The sequence below is a fragment of the Aethina tumida genome, chromosome 1 (genome assembly GCF_024364675.1).
Source record: "Aethina tumida isolate Nest 87 chromosome 1, icAetTumi1.1, whole genome shotgun sequence".
Lineage (NCBI taxonomy): Eukaryota > Metazoa > Arthropoda > Insecta > Coleoptera > Nitidulidae > Aethina > Aethina tumida.
The window spans coordinates 3,603,744-3,616,067 of record NC_065435.1 but is presented as its reverse complement, the minus strand read 5'-3'; the positions used below and the strand labels follow the sequence as shown (position 1 = coordinate 3,616,067).

Here is a 12,324-nt window from a genome sequence, read left to right as displayed (position 1 = left end):
TAACTGGACGCATAAATGTTTGGAGGATTGCAACAAACGGCGGCCGCAAATGGCATGTTTACCGGTGAATAACAGCCGGGCTTGAAGATTTACAATTTTTCCGTGCACACGGCTGCGGTTTCGTGCGGCATAAAAGAACTGCGGCAGGAATTAAATCTGAAATATGGAAATTTACGAGTGGAACAAACATCCTTTGTTTGCATCCGTATCTATTTTTATAGATTTTTAAGGCGCCGAGATGCGGCAGTGGCAACTTTCACGGACCCGTAGTTTCGTCCTTAACTCAATTATCTTCCACATTTTTTTTTGTTTTCCCTTTAAAATATATACGAAGCCCTGATTATATCAAACGAGATGAAAAATATCGACGGCAGAAAAGGGAATTACTACGCGAACGTTTTAAGACCGTAATCGAACTTTTGTACGTTTTGCATTCGCTAGTTCTGCGCTACGAAATTGCATTAAGCTGTTTTAAGACTTCCAACACTGTATATTAATCTTCGATTACGTGCTTTATTACTTCAAACTTCCACTTTATCATCATCCACTTTATTTGCATCCATTAGATCAATTTTCTTTGTACCACGTGCTGCGGCGTTTTTTCCCTTGAATCAACTCGACGTTAAAAGCCTCAACCAACTATTTAACTCCATGACGTGTAAACAGATACTGTTTTTACATTGACGTATGACTTTACTTACACTAAAATGTTCTTAAATGGTGATTTTTAAAACTATTTTACAGTACTTTTAATATTACCAGTATACGAATAAAATTGTGTACAATATTTAAAAAATATAAATCTAACGTAAATAATATATATATTTTTACATAAAATATCACTTTAAATTTTATTATTAAACGTTAAAATATTACCCTGAAAAATCTGTATGAACAAAAAAGTAAATATATTTTTTCTAATATATTTATAAATTTTTATTTGAAATATTTTTTTATTTATAAAGACATTTAATTTAAATTATTTAAAATATTTTTATTAAATACATATATTAACTATTTAACTTAAAGTAAAATTAATTTAACTTACTATTTATTATTTTAACCCTTAAAACATAAATCAATATGTACAAAATAACTAAACACATTTTTTGTGATTTAATTATTTGAAATATTTTTTAATTATTTTTAATCATTAGAATTATTAATTTAGCCTTTGTAAAAAATTTAGTTAGTTAATATTTTTAAAAATTATTAATGTGTATGGCAAAATGTCACTTCAAATATTATTATTAAGCTGTTAAAAATACATCAAATTTCTTGTGATATGATTAAAGTAATATTTTTAGAATTAATTTTTATGAAAAAGGTTTATACTTCAAATTTTTAATCATAAGTACTTATATCAATTATTGAATTGATTTTCTGCATTAAAATACTCTAAAATTATTATTTAAAACAAATTTACAATATTTTAAAAAGTATCGAATGTTTTACAAAAATTAAATTTTATAAAGTTAATGAAAAAATATTATTTATATAAACATTGTCAAAAGTTAAAGAAAATATTATGTACATAAAATATAATGAATATTTTAATAACATACTTTATATAAATTTATTAAAATAAAAATTTTGAAGTAATTTTTTGTCATAAATTAGTTATTAAATTATTTTAAATGTTTAATATTAAATAGATAATCCTATTATCAATTATTATTAATTGGTTTTTATAAAAAATTTGCCGCAATTATAATTTTATTGTTAATAAAAATACTCTTAAGAAATAATTAATTTTTAAAAAAGAACATATTTTATATCGATTGTAAAGCCTTTGATCCTAGTGAATTTTGAGAGAGACATCATGCACAACAGAGACGGTAAAAGAATCCCAATACGAAGCAAAAATGCAGACTTACTACTTACTGTCTCTGTCGTGCATGATGTCTCTTTCAAAATTCAGTCGCATGAATTGGTTATCGATTGGTATATACTTTTAGTGGTTTCATTAAAATTAAATCTTTAAAATTATATAAAAAATAAAACTTTTAATTATTATTTGAAATATTTTTAATAATATATGGTAAATACGTTACTTAATAATTATTATTTTTTTTTACATTTTTATTAATTTGTATTAACATAATAAGTGTAGTTTCTTTCCTTCTTTCATTAAAATTGTCTTGTATTATTATTTAAAACAATTTTACCGTATTCTGTTATTCAATTTATAGAACTATTATTTTTAATTATTTTTTATAAAAATGTTATTTTTCAAAATTTACATTATATTAGACGTTAATGAATAAATTGAAGATATAACATATATAAACATATTTTTCAAACTATATAACTGTATATTAAATTATAGATTTTAATTGTATTAATTATTGGAACACGTTTAATTAATTAATCAATTAATTAGTTTTTTGTAAAATATATATATAATAATTTGTCTCTATATTATTAAAATATAATAATTAATGTTATAATTACTATATTAAAGTGTATATTTATAACCATTTTCATAGGCTTATTTTCATCAATATATATGTATTAAAAACAATATAAATATTATAATAAAATTACTTATAATAAATATAAATAATAATAATTAATAATATTATAGGAAAAACACTTCAAATTTTATAGTGCTAAAGTTTTATGAGAGTTCCATTAATCACATCAAAGTATATTTTATTAAAAACTCTCATAGTAATTAAAATGTAAAAAACTCAACGACATGCCATTTTAATATAGTGGCATAAAATTAAATTTATAATTCAGTAATATTAAAATATAAAAGTACTGGAGGCAAATTAGTTACCTTTTATATTGTAGCTTATCTTATGATTTGTTTTTTACAGCAAGATAATGTGGTGATATTTTTAAAATTAAATTTATATTTCAGCGCATAATTTTATAGTTTACTTTATTATTATATTATACGTACTTTATGACCCTTAAAATATTTAAATCCACTTCGCTCAGTTTATATTCAAATTAGTTTTGGCAATTATTCATGACATTAACATTTTTTAATTGCGAAAAAGAAAAAAATGATGAACGTTTCAAAATCAATGATAATGGTGAGCGTTGTATTTGCGAACATGACAGGTATTATTTTAAGTCGTGTAAAACTGTGTCCTTTGTTTTATTGCAACATTTCTTTTGTCCCCGGTATTAAAGAAGTCTCTCGAGGCGCATTTCTAGCCGAAATAATAAAAATAATCTGTCTCATTGAAATCACTTGTTTCGAAACATTTTATTTATATCTCGTGATAAACGTTTGCCTCGAACGTGGAAAATAAAATTTTTACTATGTAGTTATTTAAAAATAACAATATTACATTTTACGGCGCCCTAATAAAATTTTATCCCTGTGTAATAAAGTAGTTACTTTCAATATTCTTATATATTTGTACCACTGCAGTTAAATTTTATATTTGCGGAATATCAACGTCAGTCATGGATGTTATTTGATCTGAAACCGACTTAAAAGCCTTTTATAAAACGTGGAATTACTGTTGACGGTTGATTTAATCGGTTTTTCGACTTGCCAAGCGCATTTTTTTTTAATTGAGCCCGATAATTAAATGGTCACAAACGTTTCTTTTGCCACCGCCCATTTTAATTACTGACCGCTAATTCATTTAATTTTTCGCCCCATCCCTCACACGAAGTGTTTTCATCACAATCTAATGTAATGTATTCGGTGATTTCAATGATTTTTTGTTTTATTATTTAGGGTAAAAGAGAAAAACATGTTGAATCGATATAAGTTAGGTTGGTTTTTTGAATATTAATCTTTATTACATTCTTTGTACAATTTAGAAGAATAAAAATACTTTTGACACAACAAAAGTTAAATGAATACTGAAGTTGTCACTCATAAAAATTGTACAAAAAAGTGGGAAACTAAAACTCTTCAACAAACAGCCCTCAAAACCTAATCATTTTTTGTCCTCACAAGTATACACACCAAATTTTGTTAATCTGTGTATTCCACTTCCTATGTCAGCGAGTACAGTACGCAACATTTCGGTCGTGACAGTGTGGTGGAAGCGAAACAAAAAGCGAAATTTAAAACAGAAACTGATTGATATTTGAGGACAGCTCTTGAAGTAATAACAATTTTTAATTAATTCCCGCCGCTCTGAATGTTACCGAATGCAATTTACTTTTTGTGTCTTTGGTAAAAAACGAGCTTCATCATGGAAAACGATTTCAGATAACTGGCTTTTAATTACGGTTTCTTGTGCCCGCTTCCGACCGGCAGGAGTCGCGCCCCACCGAAATATGTTTCAGCATTATAAATATCGGTGGTGTTAAGAAAAAAAAAAATGAACTCGCGGCTGTGGCCGGTTATAAATCGTGAGGGGATATTATTTAAAGTTGCCCCTCTCCGCCGCTCACACTCTCGGTAGTTCTGGTTTAATAATAGTTAAAGTCGCCTCAGGGACAGATAAATGAGAGTGTAAGCGTCAAAATAAACGTATAACTTACTCGTAACTAAAATAAATCAGAAAACTAAAGCTGCAATAAACTTAACATTACACGATAATTTAAGATAAGAGGCTTTATAGATATACTTTCTAAATGGAAAAGTCAGATATCTTTTCGGATTAATGCTGGATTGTTACACAGAGCTGTGTTATCTTCGTATATGTGAATTAAAGAGATTTATTGCGCAAGAGAATTGTTATTACTTAATTAAATTAGTTTGTCTAGGCAGTTACGAACAAAAATTGGGGCCGGTATTGATTTTTGTTTTTTTTTTTTGTTTAACTCCGCACTGTTTTACATATTTCTTGTTTTTTGGCAGCAACGAAACTGCCACTTTAACAAATGTTATATTTGTTCAGTTTTGGTAAAAATTTATGCGTTAATTTACCAACGTTTTACTCATTGTTTTATGCACTTTATTTCCTTAAAAATGTTTATGCTTAATTAGCAACATTTATAGTTTAAATGATATTTCATATAAAAATTAAATGTTTGCATTTTTATCTTTTGATTTTCATCCTCAAAACCTGAATATAAGTCTAATACAAATTCAAGTACATTTTTTATTTCAAAATAATTTTTTAAAATTAATACTTACAATAGAGGCCATAAATAAGGCAACTTATTAAAATATATTAAAAATATATTTACTATGTGAATTGCCATCATTATTCTATTATTTTTATGCCCACACTTAAAAATTGCATTATTTTTCATTGAACAAAATTATAGCAACTATACGGGATTTGCTGAAATTAGTGAGTGTGAGAAGATGATTAATGGATGAGACTTTGTTAGACATCAGAACTAAATGAAAAACTCTTGTTTCTACTAAAAATGTGAAGGTCCAATTTTAACTAACTTAGAGTCTACATTCACTGGACCATAGAGCAGTGGAGACGAGTAGTCACTAAAGTGACGAGTTTAAATTTAATTTATAAGAAAATGATGGTTCTGCTTATGTTAAACATTCTACAAGAACAAAACTACCCACAGTGAAACATAGTGGCGATTCAGTTATACTATAGGGTTTTTTCAATTCTTCTGATGTAAACCCTTTAGAATAATTTATGTACAGGGATATATTAAACAACAATTTACTTCCATATATTAAAGAAATGATGCTCTTAATAAATGTGTTTTGATATGAAAATGATCTCAAAGACAAATCCAAAATTGTAATAGATTGAAAAACATGGTTGATCAAGTTTAAATTGAATAACACAGATGTAATCAATAAAAATACCTTTCAGAATTAAAGTTGCTGTATTTATATCCAGCTTAATTCAGCCAAATATATGTGACATTTTATAGAAAAAGAATATATAATAATTTTTATAATACTGCATACAATAACAATAGTAAATTAAAATTATTTTAATATTTCACATTAAACAAAAGATTATGGCTAAAATAATAAATTAAAATATTATTTTAAAAAGTTGCTTTAATAACCACTACTGTACATGTTTGTTATTATTCCAGGAATAGGATTATTATTTTAATGTTATATTGGTATATATATTTTACTTCATTGAGGGTTGTTCAGTTCAGTTTAACATTTGTGGATTAAACTCTCAATATCTGATGCGCAGTATTTCTTGGAAACTTGATATTTAACCTATTAAATTGGAAAAATTTTATATAGAAATTAAATATTTATCGATAGACTCTTCAAATTTTACATGCAGACTTATGAACAATTAATTAATTTAGTTTAAAATATATTTTGCAAACATTATGACTTTAATCAATGTGATACACAAAATAATAGTCCAAATACAAATACATTTTAGAGATATTTCATTCAGAATAATATAATAAAATTAATACTTAACCATTTGTGAAAATGCATTTTCACGAACTTTAAACAAAAATGTAATGAATTTGCTGTTTACATTTTGCTCATAATTGTTTTTTGGTAACAACAAAATTATCACTTTAATAAATATTTAATCTGTTTCATATTTAATTTTCCAATGTTTTACTTTATGCATATTATTTTCAGTGAAATTGTTGAAAAATTTAGAGTTTAAACCATATTTATTTTTATTGTTAATTTTACAATCACATATTTATAATTAAGGGTAGAAAAATTTGTTTACTGTTTGGTTTATATTAATATTTGACAAAAATGTGGATTTTTAACCATGATATTTTAGTGTAAAACAAAATTAAAACTGATTCAAATATATTTTATAGAAATTTCATTCAAAGTAATATAAATAGTTTAGTTTAAAGTAGTTCTTCGTTTTATTATGTTTTATGTGATCTATTGTTGTATTTTATTGTTTCCATAAATTTTTAATTAAACGTAAACTTAATTTTTTCTCAATAGTTATTTGCAGCCTATGTTGCTTTTTACACATCACTCATAATCGTTTTTAGGTAACAACCAAATTATCACATTAATAAATGTTTAATCTGTTCCATTCTGTTTAAAATTTATACGTTAATTTGTCAACATTTTACTCATTCAATATTTTATCGGCAGTATTTCTTGAATACTTGATATTTAATTATGAATAAATTGGAAATGTTTAACCAAATTTTAGATATAAATTAAATATTTAGTAATTTGTCGATCGAGTTTTCACAAAACAAAATTTAAACAACTTTCACTCAACAAAATATAATAAAATTAATATTTAATTTTAAAATATATTTGCTCGTAACCGTTTTTTGTTAACAATAAAATTGACACTTTAATAAAAGTTATTTGTTTCAAATTTAATTTTATTAGATTTTACTATAACAGTTTCCCATTATTTATCAGAATTATTATTACTTAATTAAAATAGTTTGTCTAGATAGCCTCGAATATAAATGAAACTTTTACTTTTACATATCACTCAATTGTATTTTATTGAACTGAAATTTACTTCTATATTTTGCTCACAGCCATTTTTTTGGTTCTAACAAAATTATCTATCAAAGCAATTTATTAAAATTAATACTTTTTTAAAATTTCACGAATGGATGGATACTCGTTATTTTAATGCCATATTATTATTTATTTCATTAAACTTCAAATAAAATAAATGTTAAAACCCTCGTTAAAATTTTCAAGTGAAATCTATTGAAAGTTGTTATAGCTTTAAATTAGTTTATATAGATATCCATCATTAATTGGACATATATTTGTTTTTTTATTGCAATTCGTGGTTTTACATATTGCTCATAATCGTTTCCTGGTAAAAACAAAATTGTTAATTTAATAAATGTTTTATCTGTTTAATTCAGTGTAAAATTTAGGCATTTATCGACATTTTGGCCATTCAATGTTTCATTCAGGATATTTCTTGGAAACCTGATTTTAATTACGAATAAATTGTAAATGTTTAACAATTTAACTAATTTATACATTTAAATTAAATATTTATTAATTTATCGATTGGCTTTGCAAATTTTACATGAACACTTTGTGATTGAAATCAATTTAACTTTGGTTTAAAATAACATTTGCAAAATTCTGATACAGAAAATAAAAAAATAAAAATACAAATTAATGTATAATCATTTGTTAAAATGCATTTCCACTTCGAACACAATTATTCCTTCAATAAATGTTATACGAGTTTCAAATTTAATTTTTCAACGATTTACTCATTAATTTATGTACATGATTTTCTTGGAACTTTGATATTTAATCATGAACAATTGTGAATATTTAGTTTAAACACAATTTTTTTTAGTTTGAATTTTACAAGCATAAATTTATAATTGAGAGTAGATTAAACTTGTTTGATTTAAATTAATATTTGCAAAAATTCTAAATTTAACTTTTATGATCCATGGAATATTATTGTTTAGTTTACAACAATTTTCTTATGTCATATCATCGTTCCTTACTTAAATTCTTAAATATATTAAACCAAACCCAAAAATATACGTTAAAAACTTATTTAAATATTTATCAGAATTGTTATTAGTTAATAAATATAGTTTGTTAAAGTAATTTAGAACATATATAGAATTGATATTGATTTTCACATTTTGCTCATAACCGTTTTTGGATAACAACAAAATTGTCACTTTAATAAAGGTTATGTGTGTTCAATTCTGTTTCAAATATAAATTTTAATTTACCAACCTTGTACACATTCACTATTTCATACACTGTATTTTTTGAAAACTTGATTTCATTACCAACAAATTGGCAAAATTTGGAATTTGAAACAAATTCTATATTATATAAATTGACCTTTTCAATTTTACAAGGAAATCTTTTATAATTAAGGATCAATGTTCATTTTTCGATTTAAACTAATATTTGTAAAATGATGAATTTAACAACCATTTTAACATTTTATTGTGTTATCCAATATGAAATTAATTATAATATACATTTTACAGAAATGTTATTAAAAACAATAGATGTTATTAACAATAACAATTTCCATTTAAAAGTAATTTTAACTCAAAGGTTTCTGTATAGTTATATATATATATATCAATATTTGTTTCAAATAATTTTTAAATAACTAAAACCACATTTTATGTCGTTAAAGTTTTACTTAATTTTTATCGGAAATTGTGACAAGCATATATTTTTTGTAAAAATTGTGATACAAAATACATTTTAGAAATAATATACAAAAAAACACTATGATAATATTAAAAATAATTGTTTTCACGAATCGCTCATATGTAGAGCATCAAATTAAAAAACATTTTATTAAAATAACGGTTATTTTTATGTTAATTGAAATTTCGTACCTCCTGTTGTTCTACATATGAACGATAGTGTGTATATACATATACATTTAACAAAATTTTAAAGCTATATTCATACGTCATTAAATATTTTTCCACACATTGCATAAATATTATTAGGGAAATCCCCACGTATTTCTGTAATTTAATTTAATATCTGAGAACTTTTGCCAATTTTAGACAATTTAAATCTGTACTCATTGATAAATTTTGATTAATTTCCCTTAAAACTGTGCAATTTGTGCATATTACAGTTTTAGGATCTGCACTTACCAGTTTCAACCAGATGTTGGTTATCAGCAACTGATTTTTTTCATCCTACAAAGAGAAAAACAACAAAATTAAAGCAAACATCGGAATTCGAAATACTTGACTTAATTATCAAAACCAAAAAAATCTGGATTCCATCGTAAACAAAAATTCCTCGGCGGAACAAAATTCTTTATCTCGGAATCATACCAATGGGCAACGGAATTTAAAGATGGCAGATCCACACAATGAATTAAGTTGTCCGTTCGCCGCGATAGATCAGGTTAACAATCTATTGGAATTCTATTAGAGAAGTTAGAGTGGTCGTCGATTTTATTAACTACTTTTCGGCCCCGCAAACAATAATTATCCGTTGTTCTGTGCCGGATCACAATAAATAGCAAAACGACGGCAATTTAAAGACGCCGAATGTACAAACAAACAACGGACGGTGTGTTGGGTGAATTTGAATTTGTATTGCGATGGGGTTTCGCGAAAGGTCGTGTTAGTTTAACTCGGGTGATTTGCATGAAAAATCGTAAATAATCCGACTGCGAACTTACCACGTCGATGATTTGCATTAGCGTGAGCCCAAAACTTAATTGGAGAGGATCAGACTCATTTGCTACCGGTCTTTCTAATACGTTGTAATGGTCTAGAAGTTTATGTAAGAGCTTTTTCTCGTTATATCCTGCCAAAGTCCCTGTAAAGAAAATTCAAGTCAATTAAACTTTCACAACAAATCTTTTGATTATTCAGTGGTGGTTTTTTTTTTAAACTATGAGCATTTAGGGAGGGGGTTGCAATGAGGGGGTGTTAAAGTGTTTGCACTGCCGTTAAAATATAGTTGGTGTTAAAACAGAGGAAGTAGACAATTTTCTTTATACGTTTACTTTGGTTCCCGGAGATGACATAGTAATATTTCGTGACTGAATGGGTCAATAAATTTCTTCAGTTTTCACCCCGTTAGTGCACGATGCGGAGATCTAAATTCAGCAAATGTTATGTGTAAGCCTTAAATCCAGAAATTCCAGCACGTTCACGTTCAATTAGTCATCTAGCCAAATGAAAGATTCTGTATCTAACTCACACAGCAATTTTACAAGTTTCGGATTACCGGTTTTAACAGCCACGAATCGTCGGATAAAATATTAATGCAACCATGTCTCTCCCGTTTGTTTTATAAAACAACACCTCCCGTTTCACCACGATAGATCATGTTAACATTTTATTGGGATTTTATTAGCGAAGTTAGAGTGCCTCTTGATTTTATTAACCACGTTTTCGGTTTCTTACTTAACACTCAAACTCTCCTCTAATTACACTAGGTTACGGCGGAATAACACATAACGTGAAAATTAACTTTACTACAGTAGAAATTTCCGTGGAATTCTAAAATGTTAATAGTTTATTGGAGTTTAAAAATATCCACCGTGAGCAAATTGGAGTGCAGGAAGGACTGTAAAAACAGTATTTTTAATGTAATTTCTTGTTCTAGTTTTCATTAAATTATAAAATAAAGGTAGACTAACACTTTAAACCATTATACGACTTTATAAATGTGGTAGTTCTTTGACTATTAATAATTGAATGTAAAGTAAAGCAATTTTTCGTCTCCTTTTCCATATTTGCTTTCTTTCAAGCATTAAAATTACAGAAAACAGATCAAAAAGACTTCTTTCTTTACTTGATTTTATGGAGGGCTCTTTTACATGTTAAACTACGTGGAGGATAAATGCACTCACTTTATAAAAACAAAGTATTCACTGCTTTTCATACATTTTTCTTATTTTGTTCTATAACTGGGATTAAATTAAATAAAACTTTATTTTATTTAATCAAGTCAATTTATCCTTCACTTTTTTATTTTAGTTGTTGCTTTCAATTTACCATATTATAATACTAAATGAACTCAATTAATTTGATTCAAATCCACAAAATCCATCCAAAAAAATGGACTGTTGTTTATTTTTGTCTGTTAAAAGTAAAATATATTTATTATACTACAAAATAATTTTATTTAGAATAACTTTTAAATCAATTTAATCTAAGAAATTCAAATCATCCACTTCAAAAGACGCACAGTCTATTTATAGTGAGCTTCTTTTATGATTGCCCTCATCCCAATACCTTTGATACTTTTTTCCCACAGTAATTAAATCTTGGTAAAAATCTTCTCCTTGTGCGTCACTTTCATCTTCTAAATTAGCAGGAAAATAACTTAGATAAGGAGGCAGGAAATGTATTGGCCTTTAAATCCGTTTTCAGATTTAGCACTGAACAAGGAAAATAAAAAAATAAAAGTAATAATTAATGCATTGATAATGAATAATGTCATGGTTGTCCTGTAACCAGTACCCTCGAAGAAACTATCAATATCTTGTTCAAAATGTCACTCATTAAATCATTCTAATCATCCATCAGAAAGAGGCTTGCATGAATGCAATAAACTTCCTCAAATGGTTAGGCTAATAGATCTCATATAAATTAAGTGAGGATAACAAATTTAGGCGTTTGACAATTGTCCATTATCTCTTTGCACGCAACGCAAATGAACCGCTCACTATACTGTTTCATGCTATAAACAGTTGTTTGATTACGATAACACTGGTAAGGTAATTTGGTGAGTTGAATTCGAATCTGAGTGTTTCTCTATCAAGGCAGGAAATATAAAATATCCTTGTTCTCGTATGTTTTTGATAATTATAAATTTATTCACAAATAAAGGAAATTTCAATGATGTTTGAACATCGTATGTATTTCTCTGGGTCAGTTTAGAGCCCAATAATTATCTCCCAGCATACTTTTGTCCCAAACTCACAATAATGTTTCAATAATTCAGTAACAATTTGTCTGTAGTTATCACTTTTATTGTTTCCGAGAAAACCATCTACG

At 26.2% G+C, this 12,324-nt stretch overlaps 1 protein-coding gene across 1 annotated transcript in view; it reads right to left on the bottom strand.

The window, feature by feature from the left end:
- The window catches only part of LOC109608305 (neuronal acetylcholine receptor subunit alpha-7), a 123,825-nt gene that overhangs the window by 67,921 nt on the left and 43,580 nt on the right, over positions 1–12,324 (bottom strand). The window contains exons 2-3 of the mRNA XM_049961001.1: positions 9,993–10,132; positions 9,454–9,498 (exon numbers count right to left, since the gene is read on the bottom strand). Coding sequence (XP_049816958.1) covers positions 9,454–9,498; positions 9,993–10,132 — 185 coding nt within the window. The remainder of the gene's footprint in view (positions 1–9,453; positions 9,499–9,992; positions 10,133–12,324) is intronic.